Source organism: Diaphorina citri, unplaced genomic scaffold, assembly GCF_000475195.1.
Source record: "Diaphorina citri unplaced genomic scaffold, Diaci psyllid genome assembly version 1.1 scaffold2097, whole genome shotgun sequence".
Taxonomy (NCBI): Eukaryota; Metazoa; Arthropoda; class Insecta; order Hemiptera; family Psyllidae; genus Diaphorina; species Diaphorina citri.
Genome location: NW_007379522.1, coordinates 11,369 through 35,895, shown reverse-complemented (window position 1 = coordinate 35,895; position 24,527 = coordinate 11,369). Strand labels below are relative to the sequence as shown.

General features: G+C 36.6%; 1 protein-coding gene across 1 annotated transcript in view; it reads left to right on the top strand.

Annotated features, from left to right (window-relative positions):
- The window catches only part of LOC113471129, a gene marked incomplete at its 5' end in the record, with an annotated part of 29,986 nt that extends 7,058 nt beyond the window's left edge, over positions 1 to 22,928 (top strand). The window contains 2 exons of the mRNA XM_026830040.1: positions 17,755 to 18,120; positions 22,725 to 22,928. Of these exons, the coding sequence (XP_026685841.1) occupies positions 17,755 to 18,120; positions 22,725 to 22,775 (417 nt within the window). The remainder of the gene's footprint in view (positions 1 to 17,754; positions 18,121 to 22,724) is intronic.
- Positions 22,929 to 24,527: the final 1,599 nt, after the last annotated feature.

The following is a 24,527-nucleotide window of genomic DNA, read 5'->3' as shown; positions in this document are numbered from 1 at the left end:
TTTTTTTGAGTAAAAATTTTTTAAAAAGTGGGGCTTTTTTTTTTTTTTTTTTTTTTTTTTTTTTTTGTCTTTTGGGTCACTAGGAACTAGGAAGCTAATACTGTAAACTCGTTCGGTCACAGTAAACAACAAAAATGTAAGATCAATAAATTGCGACTATACGCCTTTTACAGTCATCTTCGCTGCTTTTACGCCTACAAAAGAACACTACAATAGCTTTGCGGTGGGACTTCCACACCATTTCATTTTTCCTCTGCAGGAAATAAATTAAGTGAGGTCAACCCCAAACTTGGCGAGGAGGGGATTTATCTTTTGCTTTCTTCGTAGACTTTGGCTTTCCATTGAGCATTTCTTGACTCTTTTCTCAGCATTGTCCAATGAAAAACTGACAAAAATGCGGTGAAAAGAGTGTAAAAATCCTCTGTGGGCCTTACTGCTGTGGGCCTTACTGAAGTACATTTTTGTCATTTCAGATGATTTTACCTCCCAAGTTTAAACATAGGGTCGTAACCTCCTACATTTTCAGAAATACTTCGTACCTTCCCTACAGCCGGAAGTAATTAGTTCTGTAATTTTCATTATGCCCCTCATTATTTACGGCTTTACTGATTATATGAGAGGATTACTATAATTTATTATACAGGCACTTCGGCATAAAATACCTAATTAGGTACGTAGATATTTATACCTCAGTAAAAACAATGTAAAAACACAAAACATAAGTACATAATATTACATTCCTACTAACTCTCAATCAGAAGTATATAGGGGAAGTAGGCTGAATATGGGGCGGACGATATAATCTGACCCCAGTGACCCATTATGATATTCTATGTACCATCAGGGACCCAGAACTCCTCCCTTCTACCCCTCTCCCTCCCTATTTCATCTCCCCTCTCTTGCATCCCACCTAGATTTTTCTCCTCTTGTGGTATCCCCTATCCCCTCCCCTGTCTGTATACGAGTATGCAGATTTTTCTGGATTACCACCCTCTCTCGCAGCCACTCTTTCTTTCTCTGTCTTTTACACTCTTCATCTACCTCTCTTTGCACTCTTTCCTAAATCTTTTCTCTCTCTCTACATCTCCTGTCTTTATTTATTAGGCTGAATATGGGGCGGACGATATAATCTGACCCCAGTGACCCATTATGATATTCTATGTACCATCAGGGACCCAGAACTCCTCCCTCCTACCCCTCTCCCTCCCCATTTCATCTCCCCTCTCTTGCATCCTGCCTATATTTTTCTCCTCTTGTGGTATCCCCTCCCCTGTCTGTATACGAGTATGCAGATTTTTCTGGATTACCATTACCACCCTCTCTCGCAGCCACTCTTTCTTTCTCTGTCTTTTACACTCTTCATCTACCTCTCTTTACACTCTTTCCTAAATCTTTTCTCTTTTCTCTCTCTCCATCTCCTCTCTTTATTTATTTATTGTTCTCTACGCCCCCTCTCTCTCTCTCTCTCTCTCTCTCTCTCTCTCTCTCTCTCTCTCTCTCTCTCTCTCTCTCTCTCTCTCTCTCTCTCTCTCTAATACTGCAATTGAGTAGGTATGTCGGAATGGTGTAATTTTGAATTTGAAATATTTGAATTGATACTCTGTTATTTTTGTGTTCGTGGGAAGAGAAGCAAATTATAAATTGGAAGAGGAGGAGAAAGAAAGGTATAAATAGAAATGAAAGGAAGAGAAAGAGAGAGAGAGAGAGAGAGAGAGAGAGAGAGAGAGAGAGAGAAGGGAGAGAGAGAGGGAGAGTGAAAGGGAGACATAGAAGAGTTCATTAGAATTTATCAAATCAGATAAAAATCCTTTCCCTGCAGTATTTATTAGCATATATGATTTTCTAAAAATAAATTGCTGAAAGTTCCACGTGGCAAGGCTATGAGTAGGCAGAGAATAAATGGGAGAGAATGAGGAGAGAAAGGCAGAATGAATTTGATTAGAATAGATAGAGAGAACCCTTCAAATAAGGTTTTCAATATTTGATTGGTACATGCCTATGACTCATAGAGAAACATACAAAATACAGAATATAAGGGAGAGGAAGAGAGGGAGGGAGAAGAAGAGAGAAAGGGAGACGGAGGGAGAGATAAGTAGAGAGAGAGAGAGATACAGAGAGAGAGAGAGGAGACAAGAGAGAGAGATACAGAGAGGAGAGAGTGAGAGTTATTTTTGTGTTCGTGGGAAGAGAAGCAAATTATAAATTGGAAGAGGAGGAGAAAGAAAGGTATAAATAGAAATGAAAGGAAGAGAGAGAAAGAGAGAGAAAGAGAGAGAGAGAGAGGAGAGAGAAGAGAGAGAGAGGGAGAGTGAAAGGGAGACATATAGAAGAGTTCATTAGAATTTATCAAATCAGATAAAAATCCTTTCCCCCTCTCTCTTCAGAGAGAGAGAGAGGAGAGAGAGAGAGAGAGAGAGAGAGAGAGAGAGAGAGAGAGAGAGAGAGAGAGAGAGAGAGAGAAAGGTACACAATACCAAGTACCCATTAGAGATTAACTGATAAAGTTGTCTATTAACTTTTGTCCCTATGTACACAGACCTGTGTATCATAGCGATATACAGACATCTATTGTCCTACAGCCTTCATTTTCCTCCCCTTTTTCTTCATCACTCTTTCCTTTTTTCTTTTCCTCCCTCTCTGTTTCTCTCTCTCTTCCTCTTTTTCCCCCTCTCTTTCTCCCCCCCTCTCTGTTTCTTCCTACCTTCTTTTTCCCTTTCCTCACCCCTCTGTCTTCTTTATCCCTCTCTTCCTCCTTTTCTCTCCCACTCTCTCTTCTCCTCTATCCCTCTTTCTCTCTCTCCCTCATTGCTCATTTCGTGTTCTATTGCCCGGGAAAAACGATTTTTTAATGAGATTTCAATTTTCCGAGTCGCCAAATATGATGAAAAATAAAAAATATAAAAGCCTCTCAAATGGAGCTTTTCCCAGATGTAGGCACAGGATTGATATCGATCCAGACCATTTCATTGATATAATTATCAGGCCCGTATTCAGGACTTCAGCGAGGGGAAGGGGCCAAGAATACGAACAGAGGTATATACGGAGAGGGGCTTATAATCTTTTAATACGGATATACTAATAATACTACCTTGCTTCTTCCTTAGCTTGCGGGAATGAGAGCAAGGAAAGACCTATAAGCCCGCCCACTGTATACTTATATTAGATAGCATTTGATTTCCAAGCACGTATGAACTTACCTTCCATTCATGGATCGAGATGATATTTTGCTGAGAGGAGTTCAGACCATTTGTATGCCTGAGCCTGAGCGTATGACTATCGACGGCAAATGACGAGCTATAAGAGCTCTCGTTAGGTGATCGTAATATTGCTCGTTATTATAAACATAATAGAGTAATAGATTCTTTCTTTTCTGTGGCAAGTATGTATTAGATAATTAGTATGTCATTATAATATGTAACAACTCAATTTTGCATAAAAAAAATGTAGATACCTACGGGGTGGGTTGGATTGTACCGAAAACAGAGCCAAAAAATCGAGCTGTTTATCTCGAGCTTTGTTGCGGAGAAAAACAAATATTTTCCGGATTCGAACCAAGAACCTTGGAAAGAATTCTATGCGTTGTGACTTGGACCTTTACGTCCTCCTTAGTTCACGATAAGCTAAGACACCCTACCAGCTACAAATAGATAAATTCAATGCTGATTTTCCCGTTTCCAATGTGTCTACTACCGTACTATATAGGTACCTACCTACTTACCTACCTACCTATTCCCCACTTTTAAATTTATACGCTTACAAACGACGAATCCCTTCTCTTTCTTTCCTTCCTTCCTTCCCCTCTCTCTCTCTCTTCTCTCTCCTCTCTCCTCTCTCCTTTCTCCTTTCTCCTTTCTCCTTTCTCCTTTCTCCTTTCTCCTTTCTCCTTTCTCCTCTCTCTCTCCTCTCTCTTTCCAGTTTTTCTACCATTACATAAATAGATTTATTTCATATTTATTCTATTGATTTTCACTGCGTTTTTTTTTTTTTTTTTACTGATGTTTACTTAGGAAATCAATTTGAAACTTTTTTCCAATTTCAGGTAGGTATGAGGATTTTTAAGGAGAAAATTTTCATTTTTTCCCTTTGCCTAGTGGACTCAAGGGATTGCGCTCCGAAGAAAAAGCTGGGAATTTACTTAGGCCAAAAGGATACAATTTTATTTTTTCAACTAGGAAATCTCTTAGCAGGTCAAAAATACAGGTTCATTTCTATTCGAATTAGGGATGGCAATCCCGCGCTTTTTTCCAATCCCGCAAGGTGCGGGATCCCGCACCCTCAATCCCGCGCGGGATTGAATCCCGCAAGTATGGAAAAAACGGGTTTCCTTGTGTTTTTTTCGAAAATACTTTTGTCAAAAACTCACAAAATACAGAGGTAAAAAAAAAATGAAAAAAAAAAAAAAATCTATTTCTACTCTTTCTAGGGACCAGTGACCTCACTCATGGTTTGAAGTTTGGGGGGACACTTCTTTTACATGGTTCCTTTAACCTTTAATCCTTTTGTTTACTCTTTTGCATTATTGAACCCAATTACAACTACCCAACCAAGATGAGTCACCGTCACCCCGAGAACAATCCGTTGTTTTGTGTCCCGAAATTGCTCTCTGCTCTTAGCAACTCGAAAGGTCAGGCAAAGACCTTTGTCCTGTTGCTCTGTGAAACGGAAAATGAGCTCCAGATTCAAAGGTCGACTGCGTGTGTCGACGTGTGCTGTCTCAAGAGTGTTGACCTTTTTGAGGGAGGGTTCGAATTGAAACACTTTCAATTCTCAGGAAAAAGTTGATGGAAATTATTCCGGTCTCACTCAAGTCTCAAAGGTTCAAATCTGGCGCAGACGGTGCTTTGTCCCTGATGCCATTTCAATCTTTGTTCTCATTTGTGATTTTGCAACCTTTTTTTCCGGCGAAAAATAAGTAAATGGGCACAAAAAGAAATGTCAATATAAAGAAACAATTTTTTGTTTTATTCAACTTGGAATTTATTCTCGGAACGGCTGGCTGTCTCCTATCCTGTCTTCCTTCTCTCTTCGCTTTTGGGACGATAAGACCTTGACAGTGACGTTCCCTCTATCAAACTTCTTGAAATAAAAGTCTTGAACCTTTTTTTCTCTATTTCATCTTCTTTTCATCTATGAAGTGCCTCATATAGAGAAACAGGGACTAAAAGATCATGTTAGTATGTTAGAGTCTAGTTACAAATACAGTATCTATGTAAAACTCTGGACCAGATATTTCTGAAATAGAATACCGACGAAAAATATGCCTGACAATCCTGACATACATTATATTTATATCAGAGATTAAATATTATAGTCCTTTCTGAAAGTACAACCTTTGAGTTTATGATAACCATAATCTTTATAATCTCCTACCTTTTTAATTCCCCAGCCTCTTAAGTCAAACCCCTGAAAGAAAACTTTAGCGAACAACAGAAGGTAAATATCCCTTTATGGTGTGTCGACCCTACTACCATAAGTCCGGCCAACTTGGAAATAAAAAATTTGGAAGCTACCAACTTCTAAATGTGTAGCTGGCAAAAGCTCATTCCCCTTCCCCCCAAGAATTTTCCTCCGTTCTGATTGGCTACCCAGTCTACCTTAAATCATGCCATAAAAGGTGACCCTTCACGTTTGGTAATTTTGTCGAAACTGATTTATACCTGGGATTTTCTTGATTTGTCTTCTGCTATTTGCTTACTATGGGTACACCAATGGGTTTGGTCCCGCACGGGTTTTGATACGCAAATCAGCCCAATAGTAGATTTCTTTAAATTCAAATTGGCTAGTGACAAGAATCCTCACCGTGTAGGGTCAGTTTGATTCTGGTCTACCCAAGCCCCCCAAGCAGGCACCTTGGAAAAAGTCTGTGGGAAATTTTCAACTGGAACTTTCTCACACCAAATTTGAGTCGAACTAGTGGCGTGTGGTACTTTTTCTAGATTTTGCCTGAAGCTTGAGACCAGCCACTCAATATCTGGTAGACCTGATCAGGTCTACCTGATAGTGTGTGCTCATCAGGTATCAGGTAGACCTGACAGACGGACCTTTTCAGCTGTACCTGTCAGGTCTACCTGATAGTGTGTGCTCATCAGGTATCAGGTAGACCTGACAGACGGACCTTTTCAGCCGTACCTGTCAGGTCTACCTGATAGTGTGTGTACTCATCAGGTGTCAGGTGACCTGATCAGGTCTACCTGATAGTGAGTGGCTGACTTACCCCACGCCACTACCAATAGCAGGGAAAACCGTGTGGGAAACTTTCACCAGGCACTTTCTCACACATATTTTTCCTTGTCTGAATCAGTGCCGTGGGGTGCTTTTTTTCAAGAATAGATTTGAATTTTACTTAGGTACTTGTGTGCATCACTGAAGTCAAGCAAACTTGTTCATGTGTGGTATTTGAATAGGTGCCCGTCTGAGACACGTGCTGCTGTCCATTTCGGGGAGTACTCGGCCTTGTGAAGACAAAGATCTGTATTTTCTTCCTAAAAGCTACCTCACACTTTTATGGTCGGTTATGCCACATAGAGTTTCTAGTCAGTCCAGAGTTTAAGAAATACTGGCCTGCGTAAGTCAAATGGGTGTCCATTTCGGGGAGTACTCGGCCTTGTGAAGACAAAGATCTGTATTTTCTTCCTAAAAGCTACCTCACACTTTTATGGTCGGTTTTGCCACATAGAGTTTCCAGTCAGTCCAGAGTTTAAGAAATACTGGCCTGCGTAAGTCAAATGGATGACGTCAAATATTTGTTAGTCAGCCTTTTCTTAGGTCAAATGAGAAATTATATTCGACTAAAACAAAGACAAGTTTGCAAAGGCAAAATTTTCCTCGCGAATACAAAGCAAGCTAAAAAACCAGAGGCGTATGGTGCGATTTTCATAAGGGGAAGACATAAACCAGTGACGTGTCTACAGCTGCTAACTATCTTAAAGCAAGTTATTGTTAGACACCCCCTTTTGTAGTTTACATAAAATATAGCTCTTTCACAGCAAAAAAAGAATATTTCCTGCATAATAAACCGAAATACAGTTTCCATTGCCATGCTATTGAGTCGTATAATAGCAAGCCAATGGTCTTAGAATTTAGGTTTAAAAACTTATTATTTTTGCCTAAGTAAGTAAGAAATGGTTTGGAATGTTTTTTTCTAACAGGCAGAAAATTGTAGAGAGAAAGCGGATTTTCCTTAGTTTCCATGTCATGTACGAGTACGACACTGCTAAAAACATTATAAACAATGCTAATTGTATAGATAGCCAAGAAAATTTCCTTTCTAAATCAATTAAAATTATGCCAATAACATTAATAGAAAAAATTAAAAAAAAAAATCAAAAAGTGATTTTGGGGGCCAAGGTACAACCAGGCACCCTACACCTTAGCAAACGGAAAGGAATAAGTGTAAAATAACTCGGTTTTCAATGAACTTGATAATATTAGGGTAGACCTTTGCAAAAGGAAAGCAATAACTCCATTTTCAAACCTGAGGGCCAACCTAGTTAACTTGGAGGGTAGCGCGTCTACCTAGTAAGCGCTAGGTCGCGGGTTTGATTTCGGGGCATATTTTATCCTAAACAGATAAGGTTCTTTCTCGGAACGGCTGGCTTTCTCCTTTTGTGTCTTCCTTCTCTCTTCGCTTTCAACCTTAGAGGTTACAGTTCCCTCTATCAAACCTCTTACCATTTTACTCCTTTCAACATTCACCAACCCCACCCCACGCCTTAATAAAAATTCACTAACCCTACTCCACTCCTCAGTAACCTTTAAGGTGGTAAACACGAGTTTCGTAATGAAATCTGCTCCTAAATTACACAAACTCGAGAGCGTTTACAGTTGAAATCTCGAGTATTTAAATTACATTTTGTAAGCTACCTAACCCTTCTCTATCCGTACATCTAACGAAATGTGCATCAAATTAACACTGAGGAATGGGGAGGCAAGTGTTGATTTAACTAAACGAATAGGTATAGGTTGTACCTATATCTGTCATCCTCAATTTGAACGTTAATTAAGGAACTTGGTAATGGGTTTTCTCACTACAGCCACTGTAATTTGACTGAGGTATTCCCCTCTTAGCTTCTTTCATCCTGGCCTGGCGTCCGGGGACAGGGTCGTATCCAGGATTTTGCCGAGAAGGTAGGTCGTGGGTCCAAATTACCAAATAGTGTTGTGTTGTACAAATTTTCGGAGTCTTGTCTACGGTAAAGGCGAGTATTTAAATTACATTTTGTAAGCTACCTAACCCTTCTCTATCCGTACATCTAACGAAATGTGCATCAAATTAACACTGAGGAATAGGGAGGCAAGTGTTGATTTAACTAAACGAATAGGTATAGGTTGTACCTATATCTGTCATCCTCAATTTGAACATTAATTAAGGAACTTGGAAATGGGTTTTCCCACTACAGCCACTGTAATTTGACTGAGGTATTCCCCTCTTAGCTTCTTTCTTCCTGGCCTGGCGTCCGGGGACAGGGTGGTATCCAGGATTCTGTCGAGAAGGGAGGTCGAGGGTCCAAATTACCAAATAGTGTTGTGTTGTACAAATTTTCGGAGTCTTGTCTACGGTAAAGGACAAAAATGAAGCTCAAGGGGGGGGGGGGTCCCTAAAAACGGCCCTGGGCGGGGATAATAATAATAATAATAATAATAATAATAATAATAATAATAATAATAATAATAATAATAATAATAATAATAATAATAATAATAATAATAATAATAATAATAATAATAATAATAATAATAATAATAATAATAATAATAATAATAATAATAATAATAATAATAATAATAATAATAATAATAATAATAATAATAATAATAATAATAATAATAATAATAATAATAATAATAATAATAATAATAATAATAATAATAATAATAATAATAATAATAATAATAATAATAATAATAATAATAATAATAATAATAATAATAATAATAATAATAATAATAATAATAATAATAATAATAATAATAATAATAATAATAATAATAATAATAATAATAATAATAATAATAATAATAATAATAATAATAATAATAATAATAATAATAATAATAATAATAATAATAATAATAATAATAATAATAATAATAATAATAATAATAATAATAATAATAATAATAATAATAATAATAATAATAATAATAATAATAATAATAATAATAATAATAATAATAATAATAATAATAATAATAATAATAATAATAATAATAATAATAATAATAATAATAATAATAATAATAATAATAATAATAATAATAATAATAATAATAATAATAATAATAATAATAATAATAATAATAATAATAATAATAATAATAATAATAATAATAATAATAATAATAATAATAATAATAATAATAATAATAATAATAATAATAATAATAATAATAATAATAATAATAATAATAATAATAATAATAATAATAATAATAATAATAATAATAATAATAATAATAATAATAATAATAATAATAATAATAATAATAATAATAATAATAATAATAATAATAATAATAATAATAATAATAATAATAATAATAATAATAATAATAATAATAATAATAATAATAATAATAATAATAATAATAATAGTGCTTATTTATACTGCTCGCATAGGACTGAAAAGTCCCTTTACTCCAGCAGTTAGGCTACTACTATTATTGTCAGGATAAAATTCCATACCTCGGCTGGGATTGAACCCAAGCCCTCCTGTTTACCAGGCGAGCGCCTTGACCACTACACCACCGAGGCAGGTTATAATGATTGTATCAATGGGTTTCTTTCTGGCGGTTTTAAGATCACCAAAATGGATGTTTTGTCTCTTCTAGCACATCCGTTGAGGGACATACTACAAGATGGGCATGTTACGATTACGACACAGACTCTTTTTCTTTCTTCCATTTGGTTCGATAGAAAATTTTTAGAAGGGTTGGGACGGTAAAGATATGCAGTATGCACATTGCATAAGATGTTGTGTTATGCAACATGTGTCGCTCAAATAATACGAAGATTATGTATTTTGCATAACCTGTTGTACTATGTGACATGTGATACAGATACATATTATACCTTTATATGATGCACTGTTTCAGATTCTGCGAATATGTGTAATCTCCAGATTCCCAAAGAACAAATAGTTGCCCACGCTTTATCCCTGATATCAAATTTTCTAAACGTACACGTGAAAAATTTCTGCAGACGCAATAGCTGGCATACACTTGTGGTATACATTTCCACGTAAGAAGTCAACCCCTCTTATTGTGATAAGGGTTGGTCGCAAAACACTGTTAAACCCTATAGGTGCGTAAGTATTCACTTTATACCTCTTGTATTCCACCCTAAAAGAAGGTAATGTGTGCCTTGGTAGCTTTAAAAGTAGGAACACACTGTGACGTGAGGGCAGGTTCTACCTTCAGGAATAAGTTTATTTTTAGTCCGTCCTTCCTTTATTATTACAATAGTAATAAAAAGGTATAAGGGACGGACTATTGTATTCGCTTCGGTGTCGGTCTGTCTGTCTGTCTGTCTGTCTCTCTGACCCCATAGAAGGACTTATCCAAACCTGGTCGACCTATATATCAAATTAAAGGTCTTTTCTTTGTTCTTTTTCATTTCGTTCTTTCTTTTCCAAGCCTGATACAACACAAGACATGCACATTGTCTGGATTGTCACGGGTATAAACATTCGCTATTCAGGACACGTACTTAATTTCCTGGGCCAAGAATGTATGTCAAAGGTATAACCGTACGAGTTTTCTTTTCCCTTTTCACGTAACGCTAAATGGACGCACTACCTATTTATTTAAGAAGTAAGACACCTGAGCGAACCAGTAGTGCGTTGAGCCAAGTTTGAGAAAAATTTCAAGACAAGTTTTTTTTAAGTAGGTAGATACTTACAATTTATTGTTATAAATATTTAATTAATGATATACTTACTCACGTATAGGTAGCCCGGTTCTAGTTATATTTTACACAAACTTCAATAACATAGTAACATGGATCATGGATTTGCAAATCTTTAAATTGGACTGGACAATTATTGGGCATATTGTCTGTACCCCTACCTATATAGGTATTACCTGTAAGTTAGAGTCCGATGCCTTTATTGATCTACCAACTGTTCTTAACAGTAATATAAGATGGATTCAGCGGGTTAAAACTATTTTTTTTTTTTTTTTTTTTTTTTTTTGCAAAATATGTACACAATTAGACATACAAGTACAATCCGAGTCCTCAGCCATCATTAGCATATTCAATTGCAGTTGACAATGTGCTGAAAGATGACAGACGAGCAAATATGTCAAAGAACAATGAAAAGGCACGAAACTACGACTTACTTACCTAGGTAGGCAAGATAAAAATTACCATAACGTCGGATTTCGGTCGAAAATGAACGAAAAGAGAGATGGTTTCGACATGAAAACCCTGCAACATGTGTGAAACAGCTTAACGGATGGTGGATACAAGCAGCTTGACTGAGGGGGGGATGGGTGCTCCAAATTTTCGGAGTTTGACGTACAGTATAGGAGGCAAAAGAAGCTCGAGCCCTGGTCTCACAAATCTGGGTCTGTGAGACAGTCGGATTGTGTATGGTGAGAAAAGTTTGAGCTAGGTCTGTTAGACCTGGGTCTAAATACGGCCCTGGACACAAGGTGCCTAAAAAGAGACCAGTCTGGTTTCAGAACAAGCAAAACCTCATCCAGATCTCCCCTGACAAACTCGGTCAAGCTTCGGAAATTTGCACACGAACTATGAAAAAAAAAGATCCCAATGTTTAGAGATTTAGAGACACACTGTATACGGACTATGACCGATAGGAGGAGCACACTGTACGTTAAACATTATATTGGGAATAAAGGGAGAACGGGCTCTAGTCTTGATTTTAAATCATTACATGAAAGTAAAATCAAATCAAGAATAAACTGAATATTAAACAAATTAGATAGGTACATAGGTATTCTTTAATCACGATCGAATAAACAACGGGCTAAAAAATTCCCGGAGGGACGGGCCCAGCTTGTTTACTTCGTTTTAATATCTTCTTCTGTGGTTCTTTAGAGAGAACAGAGCTTACGAGAATGGACTGTTATGAAATTTACTTGCAAAAAAAAAAGTTCTGACAGCTTTAGTACCCTGAAACTTCTGCTAGTGAATATCCAACATTCAAAATCATCAACAGAACTACCTATTTAATAAAAAGTTTTTTAAGTTCATTAGAAGCCGAGGATCTTTTTCTCCCCTCAAGAAAACAAAATAGGTAGGTAACAAATGTTTATTCCCATTATAATAAGCATCAGGTAGGTAGGTATGTATGCAGGTACTTGAGTATGTTATTTTTCCATGAATTTTCTATCTACAGACCATACCAGACACCAGAAGTAAACTTTGGTAATTAATTAACATTACTAACCTAATTGCACTCACAATGTTAAATGAAAGAATAATAAAACTATACAATGAGATTTTTTATTATTTTTTAATCTCTTTATTCTTGAGGAGAGGAGCTTAAGAGAAGATCTTACTAGAAGGGTATTTTGTGACCTCAATTTTCTTTTAAACTGTTACTCATTTTGTAAGAGAGAAAAGGGAAACAATTACTTCTTCGAAAATGAATTAATTTCCAAACAACAATTTAATTTATTACCAGTTGGGAAAAGTGCTGTGAGGGATAAAAAAATGAATAAATACATTAGGATGTTGGGAAAACTTTCCAGTGGCTTGGTATGGAAAATGGAGGGTGATTTGGAAAGCCCAGTGGTAACACACTAGCTTACCACCCTCAAGGTCCCGGGTTTGATACCCACCATAAAAAAAAACTTTTTCGATTGCAAATATAATGTATCAATGGGTTTCCTTCTGGCGTTCTTAAGATCACCGAAATGGAAGTTATGTCTCTTCTAGCCCATCCGTTGAGGGACATACTACAAGATGGGCATGTTCGACACAGACTCTTTTTCTTTCTTCCATTTGGTTCGATAGAAAAATTTTAGAAGGGTTGGGACGGTAAAGAACAATCCAAGTCCTCAGCCATCATTAGCATATTCAATTGCAGTTGACAATGTGCTGAAAGATGACAGACGAGCAAATATGTCAAAGAATAATGAAAAGGCACGAAACTACGACTTACTTACCTATAAGGTAGGCAAGATAAAAATTACTATAACGTCGGATTTCAGTCGAAAATGAACGAAAAGAGAGATGGTTTCGACATAAAAACCCTGCAACATGATGTGTGAAACAGCTTAACGATTGGTGGATACAAGCAGCTTGACTGAGGGGGGGATGGGTGCTCCAAATTTTCGGAGTTTGACCTACAGTATAGGAGGTAAAAGAAGCTCGAGCCCTGGTCTCACAAATCTGGGTCTGTGAGACAGTCGGAATGTGTATGGTGAGAAAAGTTTGAGCTAGGTCTGTCAGACCTGGGTCTAAATACGGCCCTGGACACAAGGTGCCTCAAAAGAGACCAGTCTGGTTTCAGAACAAGCAAAACATCATCCAGATCTCCCCTGACAAACTCGGTCAAGCTTCGGAAATTTGCAAACGAACTATGAAAAAAAAAGAAGAAGAAGAAGAAGAAAAAAAAAAAAGATCCCAATGTTTAGAGACACACTGTACACGTACTATAACCGATAGAAGGAGCACACTGTACCTTTCAAATTGAAATTTACAGAATTTACTAAAATGAAAATCCAAAATTTGTATTTCATATTTCAACGCGGGGGACATTGTGGGGGCACCAGGTGAAAGCAAAATTTGATTAATGTGAAAATTAGAGTCTTCGGATTTAATTAAATATAGGTACCTACAGTGTTAACCCCTCATCTAGATTTGTAGAGAGTTTACAAATTTTTCGGGGTTTGTTAAATGGAAATCTCGGTTAAATCCACAACTTTCTTTCAAGGTGTGTCCAAACATAGGTGATCGGCCGACGACCGACGATCGATGTCGATTTACATCGATCGACGTCTGTGGACAAATCAGAGTTACGATGACATTTTCTATCATCTTGTCACTCCACCATCATTAACTGACGCAGTCTGTAAGAAGAGAGGAGGGAGGGAGAGAGAGGGGGAGAGAGAGAGGGAGAGAAGGAGGGAGATAAAGAGAAGAAAGACAGATCTATTGACTATTCTAAGATGCAACTGTGGTGAGGTGAGTCAAATAACCTCTTTTTTCCAGAAAAACAACTTTATCTAAGTATGACACTAGTTGAATTTTTCTCACCTCCTTTTTATTATTTATCATCTCTACTGACAGCTTGAAGAAAGTTTTAATAAATATTTTACCAGGTGACCTCAATTTACCAGGTGAAATTACCAGGTGACCTCAATTTTACCAGGTGACCTCAATTTCCTCAAATACTTTTTTTTTAGATATTTAGGTGAGAAATTTTTCAACCGCAAATTCCAACGAGGAGTTTGTGGTGACGGTGTTTGTGTTTGGATTTTTATTATTTCAGGTTCCAATAAATTTTACTAAATTCATGAATAAATACCTTGTACCTATAGGTTCCCAATATTATCGGTAATAGAAAATGAACAATTCCAAAAATGGATAGAGACTTGTATCAGTGAATATGCATTTTCATAAATGAATGAGCTTGCAATTTGTATGCAACCTTAATCTCAACTAACACCTGGCAAAATATACAGATAGATTGTGAGAAAAGCTCTATTTTTTTATTATTATTATTATTATTATTATTATTATTATTATTATTATTATTATTATTATTATTATTATTATTATTATTATTATTATTATTATTATTATTATTATTATTATTATTATTATTATTATTATTATTATTATTATTATTATTATTATTATTATTATTATTATTATTATTATTATTATTATTATTATTATTATTATTATTATTATTATTATTATTATTATTATTATTATTATTATTATTATTATTATTATTATTATTATTATTATTATTATTATTATTATTATTATTATTATTATTATTATTATTATTATTATTTCAAACTGTGTCCATGTTACAATTATTACCGATTATGGAATGTAGAATATATGAAAAGAATGCAGAAAATCCAGGCTTAGGTACCTATATTAAGGTACCAAGAAAAAAAAAAAGGTTTTAGATATCTAGTTGAAATGTAGACCAGGGATTAAGCATCTATCCTTTGGATGTTCTTCCATTCAGAACCCCAACCCACCCCATGTCAAACTTATTTTCTAAAGTTACTCTTTAATAACGTATCCTAACTCTCTAAATATTTATGTAGGTAGATAACTTGCACATTCCACTTCCTATTTATCAGGGAAAACTTTTCGGATTACTTTTCTTCTCTGGTTTAAGTTTGGCTAAAAAGTATTCTACCCAAACAATACCTACTCCGTCAGACTACAGTGAGCATAACCCACAATTTTTTTATTCCTTTCTTCTGAACAAACATTTATTTTTCTCTCTTCTCCCTTTCCATCTCTCTCTTCTTTTTCTTCCTTTTCGTCTTCTTCTTCTTCTTCTTCTTCTTCTTCTTCTTCTTCGTCTTCTTCGTCTTCTTCTTCTTCTTCCTCTTCGTCTTCTTCTTCTTCTCCTCCTCCTCCTCCTCTTCGTTAGTAGAAAAACCATTAAAACTTTGTTTTCCTTTCAGAACATTTGTTTTGTTGATTTGATCTTATTGTTCTTATTCTTAAGGGAATATTGCTCAGTTGTAGTAGTAAATTGGGGAATATATAGTTACCTATCTTCAATTCTTCGTGAAGTCATCTTCGCTCTGTCAAACCATTTGATTTTTAAAATTTTTTAGAAAAAAAATTTTAAAAAAAAAAAAAAAAAAAAAAAAAAAAAAATAGTAAAGACATGAAACGATTCATTGATCATTAGGTTTCCAACTTTCTACAGATATTCTAAATGAGAACCACCTCAGCTATTCAATAAAAATACTCAACCGTTTTCAACTAGATAGAAACTGGAAACAGATTGAGATACGAGTATTTATACCTCCCTTAGAAGTTACCATAGAGTCTAGATATGCATCAGGAAATTGCAATATTTGCAACAGCTTTCCATACTCACATACGGCACAAATGTCACAAATTAATATGTATTCCTATCAAAAAGAGTCAATCTGATGCAAAATATAGGATGGACAAAATATGTTAATACCTAGTGTCGCTCAAATAATACGAAGATTATGTATTTTGCATAACCTGTTGTACTATGTGACATGTGATACAGATACATATTATACCTTTATGATGCACTGTTTCAGATTCTGCGAATATAATGAAGTTACACGTTTCTGACGTTAACTTTGGCATTTGAGTTCCTATTTGTTGAATGTAAAGCTTACACATATGGCTGTTTTCTGTGAAGGTGCAAAGTTCAGAGCTGTGTAGGAGGAGGTGAGAAATTTGTTTGACATTGCGAATCAAGTGCAACTAAGTGGATTCATTCAACATAATGATCGAGGACAGGATTCATTCAAGTTGTACAGGTAAGTGAGGAAGGTTACAGCCTACTGGCTACGAGTTTGAATTCCGGTATAACTCACCAAGTCACCAAACAGTGTAAAATTAAATTATGTACTTTCCTTCCTATAGGATAAGGAAAGTGTGCGGATTAGTCAACAACAGCTGCCGTAGCCGTACCCCAAAAATACGCTAAATAATTTCAGTAAACTTGCAAAGTATTTGCTACAGAGAGAGGATAAGCTCCAGTAATTAAATCTTTATTTCCATTCATATTATAATAATCATATTCAGCTTGGGTTGTTTTTGCTTGCTCTGAAACTGAAGAGATGTCATACTAAGACCTTTATTCATATGTATTTTTGTCATCTTACTGTCTTCATATCAGCATAAAGGATACCCCGTTTATACTGTTAGAATAAGAAAAGTCCCTTTACCTCCTATGCCTGCCACTCACGCTCAGACACTCTGACAGACTGCGTTCTCATAGACCTGGGTCTGATTGACAGTCGGAAGGTGTATGGCGGGAAAAGCTTGAGACCGAGGTCTGTCAGATCTGACTTCTGACAGATCTGTGATTGTAGCTTTTTCTGCTACACACTTCACCGTCTGACAGATCTCTGATTGTAGCTTTTTCTGCCACACACTTCACACGTTAAGACGGTCTCACAGACCTAGGTCTGTCAGACGGTCTGACCTAGGTCTGTCAGATGGTCTGACCTAGGTCTGTCAGATGGTCTGACCTAGGTCTGTCAGATGGTCTGACCTAAGTCTGTCAGATGGTCTGACCTAGCTCTGTCAGATGGTCTGACCTAGGTCTGTCAGATGGTCTGACCTAGCTCTGTCAGATGGTCTGGGTGATTATGTTCGCGGATTTGCCGATTATGTTCGCGGATTTGCCGATTATGTTCGCGGATTTCGCGATTTTGTTCGCGGATTTCGCTGTTCGCGGATTTCGCGATTATGTTCGCGGATTTCGCGATTATGTTCGCGGATTTCGCGATTATGTTCGCGGATTTCGCGATTATGTTCGCGGATTTCGCGATTATGTTCGCGGATTTCGCGATTATGTTCGCGGATTTCGCGATTATGTTCGCGGATTTCGCGATTATGTTCGCGGATTTCGCGATTATGTTCGCGGATTTCGCGAAGAGAAGGGAAAAAGTTGTTCACATCTAAGGTAAAGAATTTATGACGTATGGAAATTGATAATAACGGGAAGCTTGTTTTCCCGCAGGAATAAAGAGCAGCCCCGGAAAATGTACAGATAATAAGGGAGAATATAAGTTATATAAGGTTATAAGCCGTACGCCTACCAATCACAAGCCTTCTCTGACCAGTGGCAACTCTACGTAGACCATTTCAAACCCCAGGAAATCAACTACTACATCACCATCAGCATATGCAATGCCATTGGTTGTCTAGCCACGGTAGCCAACACCTATGTAACCAATAGGAAGGTCATCTACACGACAGGGTCTGTGGTTAGTTTGGTTACAATTGTTTCACTCATCAGTTTTACCACATGTATAACAGCAGGACCATGTCATATGGTGAAAAAGTACATGTTACTCTCTTACATGTGGCCCTTTGTTGTCATGTTCTGTCTCTTCCTCAACATACTTTATCTGGAAGAAATTTTGAGCAACAACTATTTCGACTGGCAATATCTGACGGACAAAAAAAAAAAAAAAAAAAAAAAAATAGTAAAGACATGAAACGATTCATTGATCATTAGGTTTCCAACTTTCTACAGATATTCCAAATGAGAACCACCTCAGCTATTCAATAAAAATACTCAACCGTTTTCAACTAGATTACTAGATAGAAACTGGAAACAGATTGACATACGAGTATTTATACCTCCCTTAGAAGTTACCATAGAGTCTAGATATGCATCAGGAAATTGCAATAATTTGCAACAGCTTTCCATACATACTCACATACGGCACAAATGTCACAATGTATTCCTATCAAAAAGAGTCAATCTGATGCAAAATATAGGATGGACAAAATATGTTAATACCTAAGCATAGCAGAGATGAAGTTACACGTTTCTGACGTTAACTTTGGCATTTGAGTTCCTATTTGTTGAATGTAAAGCTTACACATATGGCTGTTTTCTGTGACGGTGCAAAGTTCAGAGCTGTGTAGGAGGTTTTCTGTGAGAAATTTGTTTGACATTGCGAATCAAGTGCAACTAAGTGGATTCATTCAACATAATGATGGAGGACAGGATTCATTCAAGTTGTACAGGTAAGTGAGGAAGGTTATAGCCTACTGGCTACGAGTTTGAAATCCGGTATAACTCACCAAGTCACCAAACAGTGTAAAATTATTACATTATGTACTTTCCTTCCTATAGGATAAGGAAAGTGTGCGGATTAGTCAACAACAGGTGCCGTACCCCAAAAATACGCTAAATAATTTCAGTAAACTTGCAAAGTATTTGCTACAGAGAGAGGATAAGCTACAGAATTAAATCTTTATTTCAATTCATATTATATTAATCATGTTCAGCTTGGATTGTTTTTGCTTGCTCTGAAACTGAAGAGATGTCATACTAAGTCCTTTATTCATATGTATTTTTGTCATCTTACTGTCTTCCTATCAGCATAAAGGATACCCCGTTTATACTGTTAGAATAAGAAAAGTCCCTTTACCTCCTATGTCCGCCACTCACGCTCAGACTATCTGACAGACTGTGTTCTCATAGACCTGGGTCTGATTGACAGTCGGAAGGTGTATGGCGGGAAAAGCTTGAGACCGAGGTTTGTCAGATCTGGATCTGACAGATCTGTGATTGTAGCTTTTTCTGCCACACACTTCACCGTCTGACAGATCTCTGATTGTAGCTTTTTCTGCCACACACTTCACCGTCTGACAGATCTCTGATTGTAGCTTTTTCTGCCACACACTTCACCGTCTGACAGATCTGTGATTGTAGCTTTTTCTGCCACACACTTCACCGTCTGACAGATCTGTGATTGTAGCTTTTTCTGCCACACACTTCACACGTTAAGACGGTCTCACAGACCTAGGTCTGTCAGACGGTCTAAGCGTGTCGGGCATAACAACAATCAGTGGTACACCTCGGTGTTTGATTTTCGGGTACCTTGTATTCGTTTCCATTCCATTAGCTTAATACTCTTCCATCTGTTTTCTACTTGGTCGAGTCAGTACGTTGAGAGTTATAGGAGCATAATCTCGGCAACTTCAGAAACATCGAGTTCAATGACCTCAAGATCTGACGCCTCGGAATAGTCTAGTACCCACATAGAGAGAAGTAGAGTGGTGTTTGGGAAGAGTAACGTACTTCTACATCAGTTATAATTACTCTCCATAACGTTAAGGTCTTTCAAAATGAAACATTGTTTACATTGCTTACACTGTTTGATAGGAGGAATTTCAACCGTGTTAGGCATGAATGTTTGGCAAAAAAAACAATGTCGTGGCTTGATAAATCTTTTTTACCATGTGCAAAACTATAAATATAGTACACTTTGCACAACTGTGCTAAATTTGACTTGGATTCAAACCACCAACCTCCGGATCCGAAGTCCAGCAGACCAGTAGGTACACCACTGAGGTATACAGTAAATATTTGATAGGTTTACCTATACATATACCTACATAGGTAGGTAGGTAGGTAGGTTTTTTTTTTTTCTTCTTCTTCTTTTTCAAATGAAATGCATGAGTTACTTATGTAGGTAATGAAACATTAGGCAAATACCTACATAATTATGTTTGTAATACCTATGTCGCTTCTCCCTCGGGATATGTTTGCCAAAATTATGGCAACAAGAAACTTGAGATTCAATGTGGCATGAAATAAAGGCACGTCCCAGCAGGCTACCAGATTTTAGATATGAATGGGCTCCCCGATTTGTGTGCTTTCCCATTAGTTACGGGTCGAAAAATTAATATTTTCCTGAAATTTATAGCCTACTTTTGTGAATTGTATAAGTTACTGTCTTTTCAACTCAATTTTTAAAACATACTTATTAGGAATAACATGGTGAGATTGATGAGAAAAGTCACTGGCAAGGTTACATTGAGATACATCAGGGTTAACGTTGAGTGATCCGCTGAATCCGTTGATCAAATACATTATCCGAGATTATTATTTCTGTTCTGTTTCAATATAATCTGTATATCTTGGCTCACCAACATGAGACGCTGGTTTGACATGTCATCTGCTGAGCTGTTCCGCACTGCCACCAAGATACGCATAGCCATGCTGATCGCCAACATTCGTAACGGATAGGCACTCAAAAAAGAAGAAAAGGAAAGAAAAATGCAGGGACAATTTGGAATCCATCTTCCAAAAGTACTTTTTTTTTCACGGCTTTCTTTTAAGTGGATGGGTCTCCTGGAGGAGCTCTTCTACCCAACCACTATTTTTTTCTTTCACTGTGAGCCTTTAAGATATTTCACTAGGGTTCACTGGTGGTCACCTGTGGGTCACCTGGATTCACTTCTCTGTGAATCCAGGACTTATGTAGCTATGCGCGTAATACGGTATATTTCTGCAGGCTAAATTATTTGTTAAGAACTTTGTAAAAACTGTCTTTCCAGTCTGGACCTCTTTCGGAGAAAAAATTTGAAAAGTAACCGTTGCCAAGTTTGGAGTTTTTGTTTCAAAACTAAAAACTTTCGTACTGAAACATGTTACACGTCACTGCAAAGTAAACAAATAATGCAGCATAATGATGCTATGATAACAGTCTTATCTATTGATAAGAGAAATCAATTTCTGACTCATAAGTTTATACAGAGGAAGTACCTACTTAGCTCCTAGCAAACTCTTCCTTTTGTCTTATTATGACTACATTAGGTACTGCAATAGACTTATTGAAAAAGAGACTCTGTATAGGAGGTTGCTGTTGAGATAACACACTACTAAAGATTCTTACAATCTAGAATGTGCTGATGAATGAGGACACTGTAATGATTGTAACACGACAAAAATGGAATAAAAGAAGAGATAGAATGTGGAGAACTAAACGTAACATGAGAGAAACTTTATGAGACTGTAATCATATCTGAGAACAGAAACACAAGGAAAGGAAGCAAATGGGAAAAATAATATCTGTGGACATTTTCTGTTCTTCATCACACGCCTATTCTAGTATTCTTTTAACGAGTTACGAACCAAAACCCATTAAACCATTCTGTGTCAGATTGATCACGTTACCAAGTCTTCTCTCAGAACTTACTCATGGTTCACCATGACATTGTTATCTGATAACAGTGATAACACTCGCCTTTATCACAACATGTTTGTCAAGGCTTATTCACACGGGTAAGGTAGACATGCAAGTGTAAATGCAAGTTAGGATATTTTGTTGCTGATATGCTGCACAACGGACTTGACGTTGACGCAGGATATTTTGTCGTCAACGCAACGTCGCGTTGGCGTTTGGGGCAAAAATTTGGGCACATCGACCTCGTACCAACAACTCGTTATACATTTTGAACTATTTTTGAAGCCAGCGGCAATAACGGGTAAAGTAAAGATGGGTATTTGGAGTTGGTAATTGGGTTGAGTTTTCAGTTTCTTTTCATGACATTGTTATCTGATAACAGTGATAACACTCGCCTTTATCACAACATGTTTGTCAAGGCTTATTCACACGGGTAAGGTAGACATGCATGTGCAAATGCAAGTTAGGATATTTTGTTGCTGCTATGCTGCACAACGGACTTGATGTTGACGCAGGATATTTTGTCATCAACGCAACGTCGCGTTGGCGTTTGGGGCAAAAATTTGGGCACATCGACCTCGTACCAACAACTCGTTATACATTTTGAACTATTTAAGCCAGCGGCAATAACGGGTAAAGTAAAGATGGGTATTTGGAGTTGGTAATTGGGTTGAGTTTTCAGTTTCTTTTCACTTCATTTGGTATACCATTGAACTGTGACCCAAGATATTTCGCAATGTGTTTTAGTGAAGTGTACAGTGTTCATGACAAAACTTTCACCAGATGCCTCTGCTTCCTCGGCTTGATTTATTCCTTGGTCCTTGCTGTCCACGCAACGTACGCCTAGTCTTCGGATTTAATTAAATATAGGTACCTACAGTGTTAACCCCTCATCTAGATTTGTAGAGAGTTTACAAATTTTTCGGGGTTTGTTGAATGGAAATCTCGGTTAAATCCACAACTTTCTTTCAAGGTGTGTCCAAACATAGGTGACCGGCCGACGATCGATGTCGATTTACATCGATCGACGTCTGTGGACAAACAGAGTTAGGATGACATTTTCTATCCTGACGGACAAATTCACCATCAGCATTCCGCGGATTCTACACCCCGTATAACTTGTGAGTCATCAGCTAAATCAGCTCCATGAGTCTTTCTAAATTGTTTCATATCATTTGGAACATTCGAAAAGTATTGATTCTATTGGTAAATTATTTATGAGTTCATCTGTTTGTGTTGTAAGTCTCATTATAATCACCATTTACCATGAGTCATTTACCTATCATTACTTCACATCAAGTCTCCTCCATTAGGGTACTCCTATGATCGAAGAAAAAGTGCTGCTACAAAGTTGCCCAAGACATTTTCCTACATCGTACGCTCAGTTAGCTCAGTCCTCAGTATAAAACCAGGCCTGAGATTAGTTCAACACGTGGCAACAATAACATCAGGGAAGAAGTCTAGACAGGCATAGTAATACTGATAGGAAGGTGTAAAAACTACACAGAAGTGTGCAAACAGCAATTATTAAATGTTAAAACCCATGTCAGCAATTAGCTAACATGGAAACATTAACATTAGAGGAATCCAGAATAAATCCAGTCGGATTTCTTGTCAGCAGAAAATTGTTGCATTTCTATTGAAACCTTCAAAGCTGCGAGACATTGTTCCCCCTGAACTTGGAATAAAAAAGATACACTTTAAGGTATTCAGGATGGAATTGATGATCTTTCAAAGGAAGGTCACATCACAAGGAAGATAAAGTGCCTGACATGACATACCACACCGAATTTTTCGTTATCATTATTTCAATATTCGACATTGTTTATCGATAAACTGATAAAGGATTTCACTTGTCATGTTATGAAATTATTGCAACACGAGAAATAAGACGAGTAAGAATAAGGGTACATACTTGTTCAGAAGTCACGTCAATGAAAAATTGCTACATAAAGGAGCTGTCACAAATGACTACACAGAAGTGTGCAAACAGCAATTATTAAATGTTAAAACCCATGTCAGCAATTAGCTAACATGGAAACATTAACATTAGAGGAACCCAGAATAAATCCAGTCGGATTTCTTGTCAGCAGAAAATTGTTGCATTTTTATTGAAACCTTCAAAGCTGCGAGACATTGTTCCCCCTGAACTTGGAATAAAAAAGATACACTTTAGGTATTCAGGATGGAATTGATGATCTTTCAAAGGAAGGTCACATCACAAGGAAGATAAAGTGACTGACATGAGTACATGACATACCACACCGAATTTTTCGTTATCATTATTTCAATATTCGACATTGATTATCGATAAACTGATAAAGGATTTCACTTGTCATGTTATGAAATTATTGCAACACGAGAAATAAGACGAGTAAGAATAAGGGTACATACTTGTTCAGAAGTCACGTCAATGAAAAATTGCTACATAAAGGAGCTGTCACAAATGATCAGTGACCAGTGTTATTATAGGGTTAGGTTAAACACAAAAAGGAGCTTTCTTTTTCATTGTCGCGGCTTCTGAATAATTACCAGAATAAGGCTTTCTACTTTGAGTGCCTAATATCCGCTTCATGTGGGCAATCGCTGTTTTGACATTATCCGCTGCTTTTCGGAATAGTCAGAGTTAACTAAAGAAACACGTTACACCACTCTTTAGGCACTTGATTCACTTGAAGTATACATTGTTAGGGTTTAAAATGAAATTTAGTGCAACATGAAATAATGTGAAACCCAAACGTGTGTTACAGCGCTTTTGATCTTCTGAAAAAGTCACCGACGTAATTTTCTTTCAGATACGAGTAAAAAAGGTACTATGTCTATGTACATAATTTTTTTTATTAAAGTTTGAATGAAAAAAGATAGGCGCA